Here is a 23,715-nt window from a genome sequence, read left to right as displayed (position 1 = left end):
CATCTTCAACAAATGGTGCTGGGAAAACTGGAAATCCATATGCAACAAAATGAAACTGAATCCCTTTCTCTCGCCATGCACAAAAGTTAACTCAAAATGGATCAAGGAGCTTGATATCAAATCAGAGACACTGCGTCTGATAGAAGAAAAAGTTGGCTCCAATCTACATATTGTGGGGTCGGGCTCCAAATTCCTTAATAGGACACCCATAGCACAAGAGTTAATAACTAGAATCAACAAATGGGACTTACTCAAACTAAAAAGTTTTTTCTCAGCAAGAGAAACCATAAGAGAGGTAAATAGGGAGCCTACATCCTGGGAACAAATTTTTACTCCTCACACTTCAGATAGAGCCCTAATATCAAGAGTATACAAAGAACTCAAAAAATTAAACAATAAGAAAACAAATAACCCAATCAACAAATGGGCCAAGGACCTGAACAGACACTTCTCAGAGGAAGACATACAATCAATCAACAAGTACATGAAAAAATGCTCACCATCTCTAGCAGAGAAATGCAAATCAAAACCACCCTAAGATACCATCTCACTGCAGTAAGATTGGCAGCCATTAGGAAGTCAAACAACAACAAGTGCTGGCGAGGATGTGGGGAAAAGGGTACACTTGCACATTGCTGGTGGGACTGCAAATTGGTGCGGCCAATTTGGAAAGCAGTATGGAGATTCCTGGGAAAGCTGGGAATGGAACCACCATTTGACCCAGCTATTCCCCTTCTCGGACTATTCCCTAAAGACCTTAAAAGAGTGTACTATAGGGATACTGCTACATCGATGTTCATAGCAGCACAATTCACAATAGCTAGACTGTGGAACCAACCTAGATGCCCTTCAATAGATGAATGGATAAAAAAAAAATGTGGCATTTATATACAATGGAGTATTACTCAGCACTGAAAAATGACAAAATCATGGCATTTGCAGGGAAATGGATGGCATTAGAGCACATTATGCTAAGTGAAGCCAGCCAATCCCTAAAAAACAAATGTCAAATGTCTTCTTTGATATAAGGAGGGCAACTAAGAACAGAGCAGGGAGGAAGAGCATGAGAAGAAGATCACCATTAAATAGGGACGAGAGGGGGGAGGGAAAGGGAGAGAGAAGGGAAATTGCATGGTAATGGAAGGAGACCCTCATTGTTATACAAAATTACATATAAGAGGAAGTGAGGGGAAAGGGGAAAAAAAAACAAGAGAAATGAATTACAGTAGATGGGGTAGAGAGAGAAGAAGGGAGGGGAGGGGAGGGGAGGGGGGATAGTAGAGGATAGGAAAGGCAGCAGAATACAACATACACTAGTATGGTAGTATGTAAAAAAGTGAATGTGTAACCGATGTGATTCTGCAATCTGTATACAGGGTAAAATGGGAGTTCATAATCCGCTTGAATCAAATGTATGAAATATGATATGTCAAGAGCTTTGTAATGTTTTGAACAACTAATAATAAAAAAAAGAACCTATAGAGTAAAACTGTATTGAGTAATTGACTGAATAAAGCATTGAAAGGGGCAAAAAAAAAAAAAGAAGCAAGATAGACTTTGCATTGGAGCTGATATGTGACCAATGAACTAAACAAGAGACAGAGCTCATCAGTAGCAAGGGAGCAATTACAAATCATATTTGTTATGTTATAAACTCCATGGAGTCAGACAGATCTGGTACACATAATGGGCTTAATGTCTGATAGGTACAGCACAAGGTCTGAGAGAGTTCTGAACCCAGAGCCTCCACACCCCTTCTCCCCATGAATTTAGGGCATGTCCAACCACAACTAATATATGTGTGTGTGTGTGTGTGTGTGTGTGTGTTTATTAGCATTTCCCTATTTCCCTCCAGGAACCAGTGACAAAAATCAGCTGAATTCTTTATTATACAAAATTGCATTTCTTTTTAAATTTTATCATCAGACTGTTTTTTTCTGAAAAAAGGTAAGCTGGAATTTTAATAAGTTTTGCATTGAATCTGAAGATCAATGCGGAGAGTATTCAGTATAAAAACAATATTTAAAAAAATAAATAAAAATAAGCAATATTAAGTCTTCTTATCCATGAACATGGGTTATTTTCCTTTTTTTTTTTTTTTTTTTTTTTTTAGAGAGAGGGAGAGAGAATTTTTAATATTTATTTTTTAGTTTTCGGCGGACACAACATCTTTGTTTGTATGTGGTGCTGAGGATCGAACCCGGGCCACACGCATGCCAGGCAAGCACGCTACCACTTGAGCCACATCCCCAGCCCCTAATTTTCATTATTTCAGTCATCTTAATTTCTTTGAACAGTTTTATACTTTAAGTGCAAACACCATTTCCTCCCCTCCTCCCCCAGTGTTGGGTATTGCCTAGCATCTTGTTAAAGTTATTCCTAAATATTTTATTCCATTTTTAAAATTATTCTTTAAATTTCATTTTCAGATTATTTCTACTTTACAAAACTATAATTGATTTTTTTAAATTTTGAGCTTGTATCCTACAAGTTTACTGAACTCAATTATTCTGATTTTCTTTCCTTTGTACTTTCTAGAGTTACAATCATGTCATATGCAAATAGTTATAGTTTTACTTCTTTTCCAATCTGGATGCTTTTTGATTTTTATCTTACCTAATAGTCTTATCTGAAACCTGTAATATAATGTTAAATAGAAATGGCAAAAATATACTTCTTTTTCCTGTTCTCAAACTTAGGGACAAACATTGTTTTTTTCAATTTAGTATAATGTTAGCTGTATATTTTTTTTTAATAGATGTCCTTTATTAAGTTAAGGAACATCCCTTCTCTTCCTAGTTTGTTGAATGCTTTGGTCAATATTTTTGTGTCTATTGAAGTGATCATATGAGTTTTTCTTCTGTAGTCTGTTGATGTGGTGGACTAAATTTCTGGATTTTTGATTATTCAGCCAGTGTTGCATTCCTGGAATAAATCCCACTTGCTCATGATATATCTTTTTAATATGTTGCAGATTTGGTTTGCTAGTATTTTGTTCAGGATTAAAATTTTTTAGTTTTATATTTGTTGAGGATTTTAGTAGCTATATTCTTTTTTAAAGGCAACTATGTTTATTAAGACTCATTGCAGTAAGAATATTTTACAGAGTCAGTGTTTCAAAAGGGGCTTGATAGCTATATTCGGAAATATGTTGGTCTGTAGTTTTCTTGTGACAACTTTTTCTGGTTTCAGTAGCAGGATAATACTGGTCTTATAGAATAAGTTGGAAGATTTCTATACTGTTTTCTGGAAGACCTGGTAAAAGATTGTTCTTGATTTCTCTTAATTATCTGGTAGATTTCACTATCTTACAAGGACATGGTCTTTCCATGTAGGGTTAAACTTATTTCAGTTTGTCTAAAGCTACCTTCAGACTTTTTTTTTTTTTTTTTTTGATTCTAGAGATTGAGCTCAGGGACACTTTACCACTGAGCAATGTCCTCACATCCTTAGCACTTTTTATTTTATATTCTGAGACAGGATCTTGTTAAGTTGCTGAGGCTGGCCTCAAACTTGTGATCCTCCTGCCTCAGCCCCCAAGTTGCTGGGATAACAGACATGACCACTGTGCCTGACTAAATTAACTAATTTGTTGGCATACATTTATTCACCACTTTTGGTTTTGTTGATTTTTTTGTTTGTTTGTTTATATTTCTTATTTCATTTATTTCTGCTCTAATCTGTATTGTTTCCTTCCATTTGATTTGGGTTCCATTTCGTCTATTTTAGTTTCTTAAGGTGGAGGTTTATGTTAATGACTTGAAACCTTCCTTTTCTTTTCTAAAAGAAGCATTGGTTTTGTGGAATCCTATAAGTTTGGTTTTGCTGTATTTTCATTTTCACTCACTTCAAAGCATTTCCTAGTTTCCCTTGTGATTTCTTCTTTGGCTTGGGGTCAGCCAGGTGTTAATGAAAGCAGATCTCCCATAGAATTCTGCCTCCTGTGAGGACATGTAGAAGGAAACACAGAACAGCCACACAACTTACTCCAAAAGCTCCAAGTCCCACCTCTGATTCTATTTCTCCAAAAACTCCTTGCACAGAAGGTTCATCAGAAGCAAATGAAAAAATATTCAAGTGGCAGGATTTGACCAAGAATTCTCCCACCAGTGTGAGGCATGGGACTATTTAAGAATTAAGCCTCGGCTGGGGTTGTGGCTCAGTGGTGAAGTGCTTGCCTAGCACGTGTGAGACCCTGGGTTCGATCCTCAGCATCACATAAAAATAAATAACTAAAATAAAGATATTGTGTCCAACAACAATTAAAAAATTTTTAAAAAAATTAAGTGTAGGCAGGGCACTGTGATACACGCCTGTAATCCCAGCGACTTTGGAGGCTGAGGCAGGAGAATGGCAAGTTCAAGGCCAGCAACATAACAAGGCCCTAAGCAACTTAGTGAGATCTTGTCTCAAAAAATAGAAAGGGTTAGGGATGTAGCTCAGGAGTTAAGCATCCCCAGTACCAAAAAAAAAAAAAAAAAAAATTAAACCTAGGATGCCATCTTGAGTGTGGAAAGGTAAAAAGCTCACCAGATTTTACACTATTTTAATGCCAGTAAAGTAATTCTAATTGATGCGCATTTTTAAAAAATTGTTTTAGTTGTTGATAGGCCTTTATTTATTTATATGTGGTGCTGAGAATTGAACCCAGTGCCTCATACATGCCAGGCAAGTGCTCTACTGCTGAGCCATAGCCCTAGCCCCCACATTTTTTTTTAATGGTGCTGGGGATTAAACCCAGGGCCTCACACATTCTACCCCAATGCTCTATCACTGAGCTATACCCTCAGCTCAATCTGCATGTTTTAAACCTGTTTTTATTAATGGAAACCCCATTCTAACACTGATAATGTTAATAAGCAAAACCTCTAGAGTTTAGAATAGCGAAAGACAGCTGAGCACTTGCAGAAGCTGCCTTTGGAGAGTGCCTTTGATTTGATCTCCTTACCCCACAGGAATGCGCTGTGGTTAGGGAGGAACGTACCTTGAACTCAGTGGAGCAGTGCCAATTCCTGCGTTCTGTCATCCTGTCCTTGCAGAAACAATATAAAGGAAACTGTAGGCCAAGTTCAAGTGCCTTTTTCTCTCTCTCTCTCTCTCTCTCTCTCTCTCTCTCTCTCTCCCTTCCCTCCCTCTCTTTTCACTTCCCTACCTCCTTCCCTCCCTCTTTCCCTCCTTCCTTCTCCCTCCCTTCCTCTCCCCCACCTCTCATTCTTCTCCTTTTCTCCCTCTCCCCACCTCTCCTACTCCCTCCCTCTCTCCTTCCCTCCCTCCCTCTTTCCCTCCTTCCTTCTCCCTCCCTTCCTCTCCCCCACCTCTCATTCTTCTCCTTTTCTCCCTCTCCCCACCTCTCCTACTCCCTCCCTCTCTCCTTCCCTCCCTCCCTCTCCCCACCTTCCCTCTCGCACTTCCTCTCCCCCCCCCTCTGCCTCTCTCCCTCCTATCCCTTCCCATCCCTCTCCATCCCCCTTTTCCATCCCTCTCCCTCCCCCTCTCCTACCCTCCTCTCCACCACCCTCTTTCTGTTCTTGGCCTCCCTCCCCGTATTCAAGTGCCTTGCAAGAGAAACTGTGTCTGGGTAAAACCTTATTAATAAATCCATTTGGAAAAATAAATAAATAAATTTGATTAAAAAAAAAACACACATGAGAGCAGTGAGTGTAATGAATGCAAGGGTAAAAGAAATTGAAGTTAAAGCGTAAAAGTTAAAGGGTAAAAGACCGGGTGTTGTAAAGTTTCTAAGCTGCAAGGTCTGAGTTAAAATGTAAAGGATTAGGAATTGTTAGGTTTCTATGCTACCTGCAAAACCTGAAATTTCTGTAGCTGTTGAGACAATGCTTGGAACTGCCCAGTAAATATTTCCCCTGACTATTGGTTGTTTAATAAGGGCTCTGTGTGGTCGCATGTAGGCATTGCAGGGCCTGGACCAATCAGTTTAAATGTAACCCCCTCCTTAGGAATGACCTATCACTCCAGCCTGACCTGTTCCCGCCAATGAATGAACTAATCATGTTTAGGAGCTGTTGTTCAATTTTCCCGCGCCTCATAATGATTTGTTCTGATGTATACAAAGCCCTCCGCCCTCCCCAAAAAGTGTACTTAAGCAGTGCTCAGGCCCTGCTCGGGGCTCTGGGCTGCTTTCCCTTCTTGAGTGGGCACAGAGCCCCAGCATGCTGGTTCAATAAATCCCCCTTCTGCCAATTGCATGAGTGGTCACTTGGTAGTCTCTTTCTCCGACGTTTCGCGGGACCCTTACAATGAATAGCCAAGAATGTGTTCAGGAGACCCTTCATTCTTCTTGGGACAATGTGGAGACAAGGGGGATGCTTCATTGCTTGGCCCATTGTCCCTTTTTCTGCCTCAGACATGGGCACCAAGGAATAGCGTGTCACTTTCATTGATATTAATCACAACAGGCTGTGTAAAAATCTCTAATTTCCTATTTTTAAACCTACTCATTAAGAATTAAGCCTGAGCTGGGGTTGTGGCTCAGTGGTAGAGTGCTCACCTAGCATGTGTGAGACCCTGGTTTTTTTTTTTTTGTTTTTTTGTTTTTAAAGACAGTGTCTCATTATGTTGCTGAGGGTGGTCTCAGTCTCCTGGGCTCAAGTAGTCCTCCTGCCTCAGCTTCCCAGGTAGCAGGGACTGCAGGTATAAACCACCACACCTGGCTACAAACCTAATCTTTAGAATATTATTAATATATTTTAAGTTAACCTATAGTATCAAGCCTACCATTTTTGCTGCTCTTTTTTGTTTCAGGAGATTGAACCCAGGGCCTTGTATATACTAAGCACATGCACCATGACTGAGCTGCATACACCCCTAGCCCCTGGAGCCTACATGACAGAATACATTTCACAGAGCCAGGCATAATGCTGCTCACCTGTAATCCCAGTGACTTGGAAGGCTACGCAGGAAGATCACATGTTTGAGGCCAGCCTCAGCAACTTAGTGAGGTCTTAGGCAATTTAGCAAGACCCTGTCTCAAAAAATAAAAAAGGACTGAGGATTGTCTAAGTGGTTAAGCAACTCTGGGTTCAATCCCTGGTACAAAAAAAAATATATACATATATATATATGAAGGAGAAGGAAGAAGGAGGAGGAGGAGGAGGAAGGTGAAAGAGGGAAAAAAAAGTAGTAGTAGTAGAAGGAATACATTTCATAAAGTATTCCAAGAATTTCAAATAGAACTGCTTACTTTTTTTCCCTTTTTTTTTTTTTTTGTACTAGTAATTGAACTCAGGAATTTTACCACTGAGCCACATCTCCAGCCATTTTTTGTTTTTATTTTGAAACAGGGTCTCACTAAGTTGCTTAGAGTCTCACTGAATTATTGAAACTGGTCTTGAACATGAGATCCTCCTGCCTCAGCTTCCAAGTCACTGAGATTACAGGCCTGCACCACCATGGTGAACTACTTACTCTTGCCCATAATCTTGCCCTTCTGGCCCCAGAAACACCACACTATTCAGTGTACTGGAAAGCTCAGTTTGGATGCAAGAGATAGCAGTTGTTAACCATTGAGGAGGACAAATAAATATATGCAAAAGTTTGGAGGTGACAGGGAGGGACTGAGAAATTAAATAGAAAATCCAAGAAAATCTAGGTGGTTGCGGTAGCACATGCCTGTAATCCCAGTGACTCAGGAGGCTGAGGCATGAGGATCTCAAATTCAAGGTCAGCCTGGGCAATTTAGTAAGATCTTGTCTCAAATAAATAAAATGACTGAGGATAACTTCTGTGATAAAGTGCCCCTGGGTTCAATTCTCAGTACCAAAAAAAAAAAAGCAAATATGATTATTTACCAGGAGAAAAGAAAAGAATCAGGAAGGGATTGTCTTAAGTGTGTATGTCTCTGCCCCAGCAATGCGATGAGATGAGATGGAACAGGCATGGCTGGACTGTCACTAGGAAGAGGGGGTGCTTTCAGGGACTACCATCAAGTTCTGTTTCTACTCTTCCCAGGCTAATGTGGGAGAAAATGCATAATAACTCTCCATAATTTGCTTTCAGGGGTCCAAAACCCTAAGGAACATTATAGCGGAACTTACACTGCCTTCCTCAAAGCAATTTTTTTTTTAATTTATTTCCAGTGCTAGGGATGGAACACAGGGCCTTGTGCATACTAGGCACATAATCTGCCACTGGACTAACCTGGGTCCCTGCTTTGTTTTCATGTTGTTTTCAAAGTTATTCAATAGGAGGACACCAAGGCCTAGCTAATAGCATCAAAACAGCTTTTGCCTTTCTGACGAAAAACCAAAAAAACCACACCTAGATCCCGGGTCATTTCTACAGATGACCACTTCATTCCTCACCTTAAAAAAAAAAAAAACTGGGGGATATAGCTCAGTTGGTAGAGTGCTTACCTGGCATGCACAAGGCCATGGGTTCAATCCCCAGCACCACACACACACACACAAAAATCCTTCGAGGGCTGGGGTTGTGGCTCAGTGGTAAAGAACATTTGCCTCTTGCATATGAGGCACTGGATTTGATTCTCAGCATCACATACAAATAAATGAATAAAATAAAGATCCATCAACAACGAAAAAAAAAAAAAAAAAATCCTTCCAAGGCAGGCATGTAATCCCAGCTGCTCAGGAGGCTGAGGCAGGAGAATCACGAATTCAAAGCCAGCCTTGGTAAGTAACTCAGTGAGATCCTGTCTCTAAATAAAATGCAAAATAAAGCTGGGGATGTGGCTCAGTTGTGGAGTGCCTCCAAGTTCATTCCCCTGTACCAAAAAAAAGAAGGGGGTGCTAACTCAATGGTTAAGCGCCCTTTAGTTAAATCATCAGTACAAAAAACAAAAACTTGAACATCATCCAAACTGCAAAAATGAACAAAAATCCAGGTTTAGTGCCGTTCTTTGTCCCTCCCACCTTCTTGAAAAGATTAAGATAAACATCACAAAATTATCTCTGCTTCTTGACAGTATTAACTCCAGAGCAAAGCTCCTTTCTGGAACCTGTAATGCCAGATTCGTGGGACCCCAATAGACCTACAGGAGCCCAATCTGATGCAACCACACAAGAGTCTTTATTGCAAGCTCCAGCCTGGACTCACAATCGTTCCGGAGGCAGCGGTCCCAGGGAGTGAGTCCTGGTCCTTTGTTCAGTGAGATTTTATAGGTTTTGGGGGATACTCTATGTGTCACAACATCACACAGCAAATCATTTCACACCTCGGGAAAATCAAACAACAACTCTTAACTTTGATTAGCACATTCACTGGTGGGAACAAATTGGGTAGGGGTGATTGGTTAGTACAAGAGGAGGATTTGTTTGAACTGATTAGTTTAAGCCACGAGGGGTGTACATGCTAAACTACATGGTTTCCCAACATGTTATCAACCACCATAAACTACTGGAGGGTCATCTGGCATCCCAGGTATTTTCTCTGTCTCCTGCTAATTAGTGGTTGCTAGGGGGTTGCTATGGGTCTTCACCTAGTCTAACTGAGTCAGGACACCTGGCACTGCAGATCTCTCCTGTTATTTGCAGACACAAACAACTCAGCAGGGTGGTTATGTGCCTAGGAGGGCTCTGTGGGTTTTTCCAAGGACAAGGGTCACGCCCCCTTTCTTGGACAGGATTTGAGGTAGAAGCTGTTTTCAAAAATGGAGTCAGTTTCCTCAAACCTTCCCCCAATGACTTAAAGCAACACTAAATCCTTTAAGAATCTCTTTAGATGAGCCACTCCCTCACTTTATTCAGTCATTAAATCCATCTTTATTCTATGTGGTCTTCGCTGAAGGACACTGACAATGTCATTAATACTTAAGGCAGACTGGATGATGGCGCCATTCAAGACATTTTAAAAATGAGGCCTAATTGCCAGGCACAGTTGCACACACCTGTAATCCCAGCAATTGGGGAGGTTGTTCAAGGTCAACCTCAATAACTCAGGGAAACCATTAGCAACAAAACCACTGAGGATGTCTTGGTGGTAAAGCACCCCTGGGTTCAATCCCAGTATCCTCCCCCCAAAGGCATGATCAGTAATGAAGGTGGATCACCTGTACTAGCCTGTCTGCCAAGCTTAATCAAGAGGCATTGCCTGTCACTTCCGGATGTTCCAGGGGGAAGCTAAAAGTACCTTTCACAAGCATTCTGAGGTTTTCGCTGATCCTCCATGCTGTTCCCTCTACGGCATCACCAAGTTCATTTACATTAAAACACAGAAGGAATTGACAGTTATATTGAGTGCATGTGTGCTGGGCTGTGTTCCAAGGGCTCTAGATATTTTCTTCATATTTTGGAGGTGCTACTGAGTGACAGAGGGCCATGTGTATGCAGAGCATGTGCCCTACCAGTGTTACTCCCACCAAGTCCTAGAGGCTTTAATTCATTCACTTCTTTGCACATCGGCCCCCTGAACATAGATACTGTTGATATTCCGTTTCATTACCGAGGAAACTGAGGTACAGAGACTTTACTTGAGGGCCGAGGACTCGAACACCTCTCACACTAGAGGCTGGCTGGGGCTGGGTATCCTCAAGCCGCACGACCGAGTCTGGGGCAGCCATCTTGCTTGTAGTCTGCAAGGACCACAACTCCCAGCATCCCTCCCGGCGGCGGCTCTCCCTCCACACACAACAAATCCCGGCGTGCCCCTGGGCGGCCCGGGGTGGAGGGTTCTAGAAGGCGTGACGTGGGGTCAAAGCGGGCTTGGAGGCGGGCGCCTCTCGGCAGTCGCAGTGGCGGCAGCTGCCGGGCCTGGGAACGTGGGTGGCCGGGGCCGCGGTCGCAGCTTCCTCGACTCTCCGGCCATGGCAGCGCTTGGCCGGCCCTTCAGCGGCCTCCCCTTGAGCGGCAGTTCGGACTTCCTGCAGCCGCCGCCGGCCTTCCCCGGCCGGGCCTTCGCGCCGGGAGCCGGCGACTCGGAGCTGGCCCCGGGAGCCGGCGACTCGGAGCTGGCCCCGCGGCCGGGACCCCGCGCCGCCCCGAGCTGCCCCGGCGGGAGCGCGGCGCGCGGACGGTGAGGAGCCCGGCGGGCGCGGGGCGGGCGGGCTCGTTAACCCCCCCCCAGCACCCTCCGCGGGAGGCTTCCCAGCCCCGCGTACGGAGGAGGAGCTGATCCCGGAGACGTTAACCATAGATCGCCGGAGGTCGCCCAGCCCGGGAATCCAGGCGGAGCCTCGGGCCGGCTGCGCCCCGGAGAAGTGAGACTTTTCCGATTGGAACCCGGGCGACCTGAGCCCGAGTGTCACCTCGGCGTACTCGGCGCGCTCCCCTAGCCGACCGCAGCTCGGCCGCAGGTGGTGACAACTTTCAGTGCCTCTCGGACGCTCGGTTCCTCGTCGGCAGTGCGGGGACAGACATGTGTCCGGAAGGAGTGCCGAGCCCACAGCCTGCACCGACGGCCCCCAGTGTGGTCTCCCTAATCTCCCATTACCTTGACAAAACGGCAAGGTTCCATGTCAGTGTCTCTGGTTATGTCGGGACCACCCAGCATTACCCGACTGACCTTGTGACCTGTCTCCATCCCACTCAGCAAGGAAGGGGACACTGGGTGTGTGGCGGGTGAGCAGGATTGTTGGCTGGAGAGAGCGGGATGCTGGAAACTGAAGCCCACACAGGTTGCTCAATTGACTGGTTTTTGTTTGTTTCAACAGTGTTTCCGTTCACTGTAAAAAGAAACACAAGCGAGAGGCGGAGGATGATGAGTAAGTCTCAGGGGCCGTTTGTTCATTTTATGGTCACTGTTAATTTAAAATAGGTCTGTCCTAAACTCCGTTTTAAGTGAAAAGTTGAAACAGATGCGCGTCTGGAAGCAGGCAGAAGAAACTGATAACATGGGATTCCTTGTAGGCAGAGAAAAGGGTGACTGGCATATCAGAGACAAGCTTCACTCTGTAACGAGTTGTAATATTTGGATTTTAAACATAGTTAGGATTACAGATCCAAGTAAAAGAACCAAAGGATACATATTGAAAAGTCCTACGTGTACCTCTCCCAGAGGCATCCCTGTTACCTGTTTCTTCTTTGGAAGATAGTCTAGACATTTATAAGTTTGTAATTGTATATGCCTTTGTTTTTTGTTTGTTTGTTTGTTTTTTTGCATAGATACTGCTCACAGTGCATAACACATTGGTCCTTCATTTGACTCTGCTGTAGCTTGTTCCTTATCAGCACATAAAGTTCTACCCTTTTTTTTTTTTTTTTTTTTGGAGGATTAGGTGTAGATAACCAGTCTATAAGTTGTTTCTATATTTTGCTCTTATGAAGGAGTCTACCGTGTCTATTCTTTTGAAGTTCTTTGTGTGTTTGCAAGTGGATGAATGGTTGTTTTGTTGTTTTGCCCTGCTGCAGATCTAACCCAGGGCCTTGTGCATGCTAGGCAAGTGCTCTACCACTGAGCTGCATCCCAGCCTGATGAATGGATTCCTTGATGTGGAATTACTGGATCTTAAAGTGTGTGCATTTTAAGTTTTATAAAAGGGTTGTTGATAGTTTATACTCCTATTAATAGTGGGAATGCCTTTTTCTCCATCTTCTCACTGAACTGTATTTTCAAACTGTTTGATTGCTGCTTAACTGATAGTTGAAAAGTTGTAACTCATAGTCAGTCTAATGGAAAAAAGAGTAAGAAAGTGCCCCAAGAGGATATCCAAGTGACCAACCAAATGAAAAGTTGTTCAATCTCATTAGTCTTTTGGGAAATCATATTACGCTTCAGAGGACTTTGCCACTAGTTATTGAAGCAGATATGGAGCACCAGGAACTCTCAAACACTATGAGTGAGGTTGTAAATTGGTGTGAACTTTGGAAGAGAGTTTGGCATTCTCTCACAAAGTCAAAGGCACATATATCCTTTTACCCAACAATTCCCTCCTGCGTGTACCTCACAGAAGTTCATACATAAGCACGCAGGAGGCCATGTACAAGAAAGTTCCCAGCACCCTTGTTCATGATAGCTTAGGACTGGAAATAACCCCAGTGTCCTGTAGAGTGAAGTAGATGAAACAAATTACAAATTCATACAGTAGAATTCTTTTTTAAAAAAATTTTTAGTTGTAGATGGGCACAATACCTTTATTTTATTATATATTTGTATGTGGTGCTGAGGATCTAACCCAGTGCCTCACCTGCTAGGCAAGTGCTCTACCACTGAGCCATAACCCCAGCCCCAGAGTTCTGTATCTTACATGATATTTTTATAGATGTTTATTTTGTAATTACTCATTAAATTGTGTTTGATATATTTTATGTAGGACTTTATTATTAAAAGTGAAAGAAATTGAATCACATGTTTTAATTTTACTGAACATCTTTTCACTAAAGCTATTTGTGTTTCATTTTATGTAGATTGTTCGTATTTCTGCAAATTTTTTATTGGCTTATTGGGTTTTTTTTCTCGATTTATAAGAAGTCTCTGTTAAGGAAATTTATAGTTTATATGTATGTTGTAAAAGTTGACCTCATTGCCAGGCGCCACCCACCTATGATTCCAGCGACTTGGGAGGCTGAGACAGGAGGATCAAGAGTTCAAAACCACCCTCAGCAACTTAACAAGGCCCTAAGCAACTTAGGGAGACCCTATCTCAAAAGAAAAAGGACTGGGGTTGTGGCTCAGTTAGTTGTTAAGCGCACTTGGGTTCAATCTCTTGTACCAAAAAAGAAAAATTAAAAATAAAAAAAAAAGTTTAGCTCAGCTCTATACAGTGGTGTATGCCTGTAATCCCGGCAACTCAGGAGGCTGAGACAGGAAGCTCACAAGTTTGAAGACAGCCTCTGCAATTTAGTGAAGCTCTCAGCAACTTAGCCACAACCCTGTCTCAAAAAGTAAAAAGGAGTGGGATGTAGCTTAGTAGTAAAGCTCCCCTGGACTAAATTCCTAGTACAAAAGAAAAAGTTTTGCCTCAGATTTGCCCTTCATTTTTTAACTTTGCATGTGAATTTCTTTTTTTTTTTCCCCCGTGCTGGGGATTGAACCCAGGGCCTTGTGCTTGTGAGGCAAGCATGTACAAACCAAGCTATATCCCCAGTCCCTCTTTTTTTTTTTTTTCCTTGGTTTTTTCATCAGACACCTTCTAAGTTTGTTACAGTTTTATGGAACAGTAGATTTAAAGGTTGCCTTAGTTTAAAAGCCACTAGACCAGATAATATTTGTTCTTTCTTGAAATTGCTGTGAATGATGCAGAAATGTTTTTTTCTTTGTGGTGCTGGGGATTGAAACAAGCATTCTACCACTGAGCTATAGCCTCAGCCCACTTTTGGCTTTTGATAGTTCCAGTGCTTAAATACAATAAAAATTTTAATGTGTGGAAACTGGCAGGCATCGTGATCCACACTTGTAATCCTAGCTGCTTGGAAGACTGAGACAGGAGAATCATGAGTTCAGGACCAGCCTGGGGAACTTTGCGAAATTGTCTCAAAAAGGCCTGGGGTAGCTCAGTGGTAGAGCACTTGCCTAGCATGTGCAAGGCCCTGGGTTAAACACCAAATACCACGCCCCCCCCCAAAAAAAAAAAACCCCACTTTTTATGAATAGAGAGACTGAGGCCTTGGGAGGAGGTGTGGCTAAAGAGAGTCAGGATCAGCACTAAGTTGCTGAGCTGGTTTTGAGCTTGTGATCCTCCTCCCTCCACCTCCTAAGCCGCTGGGATGATAGACGTGCACCACCATCTCAAGAGAGCATTATTACTTGGCAGATTTTATATTGACAGAGACTTTAATGTTGATTTTCAGTCCTTAGCAGTCTTAAAATACATGCAACTTCCTTTGACCATTGATTTAGCAAATCAGAAGCTGTGATAGCCATTAATGATTTTTTTGGTTACAGCACTTGCTGATGCCCAGGAAAAAAAGTACTAAATACTTAGAATGAATAGGGCCACTTGTCTATTTTACTTGCTTCAGATAAACACTGGGCATACCATAAACTCTTGCAAATACAGGTTTACAGTAAAAGCTTGAACAAGCAGTTGAACTTTTTGAAGGAGGTAGATCGATGTAGTGAAAGTGACATAGAGGTAGGATTCAGGAACTCTGGGATCTGGACCCCAAGGCAACTCATTACCTCACTGTGATACTTTGGAGGGGCCAGTTTAACTTTTCTGTGTCCTAACTTCCAAATCTACAAAAGGAGGAAGTTGGGTTTGTTGAATTTTAAGGTCTCTGTGAAATACAAATTTGTCCAGAAAATAGAGGAGTATGTTACAACATAAGAGAAAAGTGGACCCCATTGTTATCAGGGACATTTTGTGACATTTTGGAGGAACTAAAAAATCAGTGATGTCACCTGCACTTGTAATACTTGGAACATGCAAGGCATACATTTTTGCCCTAAGGAGATATAGGCTGTATGCCAGCCTACTACCCTGTGTGTTTGAGGGAACAGCAGCAATTAACAAAGTGTGGCTGGTTCTGAATTGCTGCTTTGTCATTTTTGGTTTCTTTGCTTCCTGCTTGACCTTTCCAGAACCAAATAACTAGAGACAATTGTTTTTTTTATTTTTTTAATTTTAGTTGTGGATGAACCTTTATTTTTATTCATTGATTTGTATGTGGTGCTGAGAATCAAACCCAGTGCCTTACATATGCTAGGCAAACGCTCTACTACTGAGGCACAACCCCAGCCTCTTTTTTTTGTCAGGGGTGGGAGGGTACTTGGGATTGAACTCCGGAACACTTGACTACTGAGCCATATCCTCAGCCCTATTTTGTATTTTATTTAGAGACAGGGTCTCACTGAGTTGCTTAGCACCTTGCTTTTGTTGAGGCTGGCTTTGAACTCAGAATCCTCCTACCTCAGCTTCCTGAGCCGCTGGGAGTACAGGCATGTGCCACCTCTTTTAAGTTCCCTCATTGAATGCTTGTAATCTTAATAGGTAAAATCTTGGCTGATGCTTAGTTGGTGAAGAACAGTAGAAGAAAGTGTCTCAGAGAGACTGAGAGTCACAGGCAGGAAAATGGATAACTTTCTATCTTATATTAACACAATGTCAAAAAAATAATTTAACCAAATAAAGATTTTGGTTACAGATAGAGATGATTGGGGTTTTTATTGAATTTCCTTCCTTTTTTTTTTCTCCTTTCTTTCTCCCAGGTGTCCAGTAAGAAAGAAACGACTTACTGAAGCAGAACTTTGTGCTGGTCCAAATAATTGGATTCTCTGTACGCATCAGGATGTAGAGGGTCATGGAGTAAATCCATGCACTAGTGGCCTTTCTGTACCTGGAATGTTGGATGCTGTTTTTGAAGAAATGGATCAGACATCTGGAGAACCACAATGTGAAGTTGCCCGAAGGAGGCTTCAGGAGATTGAGGACAGGTAAGTGGACAGCACACATAACTAACTTGCTGCTGCTCCTTTATAATGTCACTCCTCTTTTAAGCTAATCGAGTTAACCATTTGGTAATAACTGTGATCCTCAGCCTCTCAGGAAGACTATAAAGATCAGGGAATCCAAAGTGTACCCTTTAAATGTTAAAGTGAGTTGTCATAGAACTGTACTAAACATTTTTTATTTACAATCTATAAATATTTATTTTGCTTTATGAAGTAGTTCTCTGGGACACATTCTTCATATTTTACTCCATTGTTTGTAAAACTTTTTTATTAAATGGAATGTTAAACAACTCTTCCATACATACTTTTCCATTGACATCATTTGATCTTTTTGTTTTTATTTTTTGTACTATAGATTTAACCCAGGGGCACTCAACCACTGAGCCATATCCCCAGCCTTTTTTTATATAGTTGTTTTAAATATTTATGTTTTAGTTTTAGTTGGACACAATATCTGTATTTTACATTTATGTGGTACTAAGGATTGAACCCAGTGCCTCCTGTGCTAGGCGGGCGCTCTACCCCTGAGCCACATCCCCAGCCCCGCTTTTTTTTATGTTTTATTTAGAGACAAAAATTGCTGAAGCCTGCTTTGAACTTGAGATCCTCCTGCCTCAGCTGCTCTAGCTGCTGGCCGCACCTGGCCCATCTTTGTGTTAAACTGAGGTGTAGCCTAATTTGATCTTTTGCTGTAACACCTGTTGCTTTTATCTTGTTTATTTTTGAAATGTTGTCTAGTTTCTAGAAGAATATGTAATAACTTGACTAAATATTTTTTCTTTCCTTGCTTCTGCCTTAATTTATTTAGAATAATTGACGAAGATGAAGAAGTCGAAGCTGACAGAAATGTTAACCATCTCCCCAGTCTTGTCCTTTCTGACACCATGAAAACAGGTTTGAAGAGAGAATTTGATGAAGTCTTTACAAAGAAGATGATTGAGTCTATGTGAGTTTTGATATCTGGTTTCCATTTAATTATGATCTTGAAAGGAAAGCCCAGTATCTAGTCTAGACACTGTTCATCCTGTCCTAGTCAGCTCTTCACCTTCTCCTCACCGGGCAAGTGAGAGCAGAGTGGGTTTATATTCATCGCAGGTTGGAGACAGGCTTTTTCTTAGTTGATTGTGGGTGAGCACAGTGTTGTGCAAGCAGAGTTTGAAGTATGTAGGAGAGGCTACCTTGGTGCCTTCCTCCTGGGTTCGTTCTTAAGCTCTGAAATGCACTGCAGTTTAATATTTGTGAAAGGGAAAACTGACAAGAGAGTTCATTCTCTTAAATTCTCATGGTAGGATATAGGAACCTAATTTTGAAACTTCTGGTTTATCTGGTTCTGTTTTTCAGAAACACCATAGAGACCTAGGCAGCAAAGAAAATAAAGTGTCCCAGGATTCCAAATAATTATCACAAAGGCCACAAACCAGAGCCCATATTCTTGGCTAAGAATGTAGCCTCTCGGGGCCTTTAGCAGAGCTCTTTTGCTCTTAATTTAAGACATAGTTTAAACCAGGCCACACACCTGGAATCCCGGTGACTCAGGAGGCTAAGGCAGGAGATCACAAGTTTGAGGCCAGCTTTGGCAATTTAATGAGACCCCGTCGGAAAATAAAAACCAAAAGGGGTTGGGGTATGACTCATTGGTAGAGTGTCCTGAGTTCCATCTCTAGTACCATGGGGGAAAAAAGTAAAACATGATTTAATAAACTTAGTTTTCTGGTTGTCTAGATTATCAGAGTAGAAGCAGAGAAAGAGCAAGTGAGAACAGAAGAGACTCACTCCTGGTAGAGGAGTAGTGACTATAGCAGAGGTTGAGGAAGGAAAACTGCGATGCAAACACAAAAACCTAAAAAGCAAAGTGGCCTGGGACCCATTAATATAAAAACTAATGGGGGGGCTGGAGTTGGAGCTCGATGGTAGAACACTTGCCTGGCATGTGTGAAGCCCTGGGTTCGAGCCTCAGTACGGCATATCAATTAATTAATTAATTAATTAAAAGATCCATTTACAACTAAAAAAAAAAACTAATGATTACCTCCATAATCCTGTAGTCCCTGAGCCTGGACAATCTCAAGTGGTTATTATATATTGCATACAGTAGTAGACAAGTTCTAAAGTACCATTTTAGTATTGTCTACAAAAGACCATGTATACACTTGGTACCCAATGAAGGTGAATTTTGGGTGTCCAAAAAAGCCTCAGAGGATGCTAGTCTCCTTGATGCCAAAGAGATAAGGCACTATTGCCTTCTGACACTGAGGTTCAACTGCTGCTTGGTGTTAGATCACAGAGCTTTGCAATAGCACCCTGGCTTGAGTTTATAATTAACTACGAGTACTGAGGGGAGACTAAATAGTTTAGCCAAAAGTAAGCAGGTCACCTTGCTCTCGAGCCTGAAACAGAGCACCTGCTGCTCTTGGCGGTTTTCCAGAAGCTAGCCTTTGGGATTGTCCTTTATTGTGTTGTATTTTTGCTTTACTTGCCTTGGGTCCCAGAAACTTGCACTACCACAAGGTTTGGGAGAATATGTGACTGAATTGCATGACAGATTATTTTGGCTTAACTGCAAAGCATTATCCTTTATAACTGTACTAAGCAAAAGGCATGTGAGATACTTTAATATGTTGGTCCACTGTTTCGTTTTTGTTTATAATGATTTGCTATAATTCACCCATAGGGCTGAGGGTGTGGCTTAGTGGTAGAGTGAGTGCACTGCATGCTTAAGGCTTTGGGTTCAGCATTGGTGAGGTATAGGAGATAGTTACCCACATCTGCCATTAAAAATATAATAACATTAGTCAGGCATAATGGTGAACACCTGTAATCCCAGCCACTCAGGAGGCTGAATCAGCAGGATCACAAGGTCAGGGAACCTCAGCAACTGTCTTAAAATAAAAAAGAATTGAGGATGTAGCTTAGTGATAACATGTCTCTGGGTTCAATACCCCGCCCCTCACCAAAATTACATCATTAAATCAAAGACTCTGTTTTCTACATTGGATGTTTATATTGCTTTGTAACCACAGCATCAGTACAACTAGTTGGTTTGGTTAAGAATATATATAGGTTTGGGGATATAGCTCAGTGGTAGAGCACTGGTCTTGCACATGTGAAACCCTAGATGTGTGGTTCCCCAGTTGCCCCCCCCCAAAAAAAAATTACAGAACTGTGAGATTTTATGTATTTTAGTGCCTTCCTGATAAAAATCTATTTTGTATTTTAGGAGCCGTCCTTCCATGGAGCTTGTGCTCTGGAAACCTCTCCCTGAACTCCTTTCTGATAAGCCAAAGCCATCATCTAATGCTAAGAACTACACGGGAGAGAGCCAAACTAAACATGCATCTGCTGGCACTGCCTTCCCGCAGAGGACTGAACTGTTCTTGGAACCTCGGCAAACAGGGATGCCTCTTTACACTAGTTTGGAAACAGCTGCTAGCACAGAAGAAGAGATGGAACTCTAGAAACCAGTTTCTACACTACAGTTGTCAAATTTAGGAGGCTCCCGTGTTTAGTGATGAGCCTACTTGCTTAGTATAGGGACTTGAAAGTTTTATGAAACGGGTGTAATAATATCTCCACCTGTGACTTGGGGTGGGACTCTCATTTTGGGTAGCCATTTATTGACTTCAACTTTTTGCCAAGGAAGCTTGTCTTAAGGGAAAAGCACCTAGCAGGCTTATTAAAGGAGTGTTAGTCTCCTCAAAGGCAAGTATAGAAGTTATATGTATGTGTAAGGGTGACTGAAGTCATCTGTCACTTTGTAAGCCATTCATAAACTTGGAGAACATTCTTGAGTTGAAAAAGATGAGAAAGAGGGAGTCACAGCATAGTCTGTGGATTTGAGCTGTTTACAGCGGGGACTATATGTGATTGGGGAGCAGGAGGAAAGAAAGCATTAGCTTAAGCCTCTTCCTAAAAAATTTAACAGAGGCTATGAAATGTGTGTATTAGTTGTCAATTCAACATAGCTGTGTTGTTTATATAGCTAGCATGTGACTGGCTATAAATAGCATGTGGCTCTCTGTGCCTCAGGTAAATTCGATGAAAATACAAAGAAAAGGTTTTTTCCTTCTAATGTTGCTCCTTGGTCTCCCTTGCAGAGTTGATAAACCAGGTTGTTCCGCAGTGTTTACAGCTTAATTAACTTTGATAGTTAAAAAGATTGTGAGCTAACCCATCTGCAAATCGCCTATGGGAGAAGCAAGCATCCTTTAATTAATCCTGAGGAAGTGCAGTGTCAGCTGAACCCAGCATTGATAACCTGTATAGTTTAAAAAAAAAGGCAAGATAGTATTAAGAAGTTGAGTTGTTAAATGTTAATTTCAAAAACAGTGAATGATTAATTGAGAATATATATGGGCAAATGACATTGAGATTTACTGAAATAGCCAATTTGTCTGGTGCTTAAATTATTGTGCAGTAAGCCTTCAAGTTAATAGAGGATGGCTTCCTGCTAGCAGGAAATCTTTATCTTCTTGAGTACCTGAACCAGGCTCAAGATGTCCTTTGGGAATAGCTAGGATTAAAGTTCTTAATTTCTCAGGAAGAGCTCTTATGTGTCGCAAGGACTCCATGCAAGGTAAAATGACAATTTCTTCATTGCTACAGAACACTCACTAGACGTTATTAAATGAGTGTAATACTGGCCCTTTCATCACCCAACAGGAGACCACCCCAGTTCTTATTTTTTTGGTTTCTTCTCCCTTTGTAAGAAAGAGATACCTTTTGTAGAAAAAAAAAATTGGTTTATGCCAAGTAGAGGTGAATTTATAGAAACCAGCTTCCAGGCATTTTTGAAACCCATGCTGAAATCCCTCCCCTTGTTACAGATGGTGTAGAAGTCACAAGTCTGTTAGACTGTTTCTTCTCTTGCCTGTTGTTTCTGCTTTCTGTATTTCTGTCTGGATAGTCAGGAAAAGATTTAATGTTTAATATTTAAACAAAATATTTAATGTCTACACAGTAAAATTATTCAAACTTCAAACCAGTATTGAAACCAGTTGGAAACCAGCTAATAGTTTCTTAATCTCAAACTTAGAGATGAATGTAAACTGTATTCTGTTGAAATGTGCAAGTGTTTGATTCATGCAGTTTGAAAAACTCCTGCCTTGAGGTCATTGTTTAATGGGACCAACTTGTAAAGTTTATAGCCTTAAAGAAATCTCTGTGCTAAACGTTTGTTTTAGTACAACTCAAAAGCATGAAGGGACTTACTAAGGTTTGGAGTTAGTCCCAGTGTTAGGGTGGAAAGGCAGATGGCAGCTTTCCAAAGACAGATCCAAAACACACCAAGAGTATCTTCTGTGGAAATTGTCGAAAGGAGCCTCTGATCAGGGGTCTGCACCATGAGAAGGGAGGGAGAGCTCCAAAATGAGGCTCTAATACAACGGGTAACATAGGGGACAATTGAGATTCTGTTAATTAAAATCCAAGCATTTGTTTCTGAGTCAAGTTATCTGACAAAATTATTTCTGCAGGAAAATGGATGTTTAATGCTCATGTTTGGACTTTTATATTCTTGCGTATGTTTGTACAAAAATTTTCTTCATCATCCTTGTGGTGCTTATTCATCTGAGCCGTCTCCACCGCCCCAGTACATTTTATTTTTCTTTTGTAGCATAAGGCTTTTGCTTTTGTCTTCAGGTTTCTCTTGGGAATTAACAGATCTTTTTGTTTTGTACAGTTTTTGCGGCATGGATCAAACATTGGCTTACGATGCTAATGTGTGAAGAGAAAAAAAAATAATCTAAAGCAGGTGAGCTTTAATGAACAAATGTGTATTTTCCTCTGAGTTTGAATAGGGTGTGTGCGTGTATGTGTGTGGTGTTTTTTGTTTTTTTTTTTTAATTTGAAGAAAGTCCAGTTCTCACAAATATTAATCGGTTTTTTTCAGTGCTACTCATTCTAGAACCAGGTACAATGTAAAATTTAGAAAAATTAAGAAGGTAGGGGTTAGAACCATGAGAAAAATTTACCAGCAGGTTCATTTGTTCTTTTGGATCTGGAACTTGGTTTTGTTTTTGGTGCAGTACTAGAAAAGTTCTGGAAGATGCTGTCATTTTTACTTTAAAATGAGAATCTGGTGTTTCTGTATTTTATCATTTTTAATAAAACTTCTTAAGTGTTTCGGACTTTTTGAGACATTTGTATTCCTGCACTTAAGTAAATGAAATAGCTACTCTCTTTGCTTTCCTCTAAGATGTGATTGAAGCAGCATTCATATCAATGAGGAACATAAATTGTCACGAATGGATGAGTATTTTGGATTAAAGATAAATTTCATAGCTGAGATTAGCAGGAAGCAGACTGTGTTTTGCCATTCTGAAACCTGTAGAATGCTTCCCACTGAGAGCAACTCACTAATGTGGATTGTCAGTATTAGAAAGCAGTTATGATCATGTTAAAAATGTTCAATTCTGAAACTGGAAATGGTTTCTAGAGTTCACAAAGAAGGGTTTGGGATCTTCAAGAATGAGGGATAGGAAAATTCTATGATGGTTAGTTACATGCTTACGAGTTGACAGGTCGCTGGGTGGCAGTGTTGCTTGCATATTTGTGGTCATTCTTTGATAAATGTGGATCCCTGACTTGCTGGAGAGGGGAAGTTACCTTTGGCTTATAGTTAACAGAAAGCAAAAGATACTGTTTTGTTTTTAACCAAAATTGAAAATAATAGCTAGAAGTGATGCTTTAGTATTATAATCCAACTCAGATCCAGGGTTCTTCTTGGTCAGTTGGTTTTACAGAATCTTTTTGTAGCAGTACCTAATATGTCATTTAGATTTCATTGAAATGGTATGGTTCAGAGGTGGACACAGTGGTGCCCATCTGCAAACTCAGCTACTCAGAAGGCTGAGGCAGGAGGATTGCAAGTTTGAGGCCAGCCTTGGAAACTTAATGAAACCCTGTCTCAATGTAAAATGAGTGAAAAGGATGGGATGTAATTCAGCAGTAAAACACTCCTGGGTTCAATCCTTAGTGCAGCCAAGAAGTGTTGAGACTTGAGCTCCAGCGAAACAATGATGTCTTTCAACACCCATTTGGTGTGTCAGCCAGCGATAGAGTCCCAAGTCACAGGGGTATAGAGTCTTAAACTAGAATTTGATACTTTAAAATACTCCTGGAATAGGCATTGTTACCGTCTGCCTATTTGTCTCAGCTCCAGTAGCACCTCTAGTAGAAAAGCAAGGAGGAAATGATTGTAGGCATCTTGTCACTTGCATCTTTAATGTTAATCATGAAACACCCCTTTGCATGTAATAGAGCTCTTGTTTTGGTGTTATGGAAAAATCTTGATTTTTAGTTAAAACCATTCAATTTGGTGTTTCAATATGAAAATGTCCTTGAGTACCAGGTGTTTTCTCAAGGCTGAGCAGTGTTTAGTAATTCTCACCCATCTGTTCAGGAAATGAAAACTAC

The 23,715-nt window shown here is 41.2% G+C and overlaps 1 protein-coding gene across 3 annotated transcripts; it reads left to right on the top strand.

Moving 5' to 3' along the window:
• The first annotated feature begins 10,665 nt into the window (after positions 1-10,665).
• On the top strand, positions 10,666-22,427 carry Ccdc117 (coiled-coil domain containing 117). 3 transcript variants are annotated; one of them, XM_046427253.2, is made up of 5 exons: positions 10,666-10,986; positions 11,624-11,674; positions 16,060-16,284; positions 17,111-17,248; positions 19,520-22,427. In XM_046427253.2, exons 1-5 carry the CDS (start codon positions 10,778-10,780, stop codon positions 19,755-19,757), a joined length of 861 nt encoding a protein of 286 aa, XP_046283209.1. In that variant the 5' UTR covers positions 10,666-10,777; the 3' UTR covers positions 19,758-22,427. The 3 variants fall into 3 exon arrangements, with proteins under 3 accessions (XP_046283209.1, XP_046283210.1, XP_046283211.1); XM_046427254.2 differs by lacking the exon at positions 10,666-10,986 and adding an exon at positions 11,066-11,531; XM_046427255.2 differs by lacking the exons at positions 10,666-10,986; positions 11,624-11,674 and adding an exon at positions 12,303-12,422.
• Positions 22,428-23,715: the final 1,288 nt, after the last annotated feature.

Source organism: Marmota monax, unplaced genomic scaffold (assembly GCF_021218885.2).
Source record: "Marmota monax isolate L192 unplaced genomic scaffold, Marmota_monax_Labrador192_F-V1.1 WCK01_AAM20220418_F8-fsc00177, whole genome shotgun sequence".
NCBI lineage: Eukaryota > Metazoa > Chordata > Mammalia > Rodentia > Sciuridae > Marmota > Marmota monax.
Note: the sequence above shows the minus strand (reverse complement) of the source record. Positions and strands in the feature narration are given on the sequence as shown.

Coding starts and splice junctions, on each gene's coding strand:
- Ccdc117 (XM_046427253.2), top strand. CDS start 10,778: ATGGCAGCGCTTGGCCGGCCCTTCAGCGGCCTCCCCTTGAGCGGCAGT. Junction 10,987..11,623: donor GGGAGCGCGGCGCGCGGACG/GTGAGGAGCCCG, acceptor TTGTTTCAACAG/TGTTTCCGTTCACTGTAAAA. Junction 16,285..17,110: donor CTTCAGGAGATTGAGGACAG/GTAAGTGGACAG, acceptor TAATTTATTTAG/AATAATTGACGAAGATGAAG.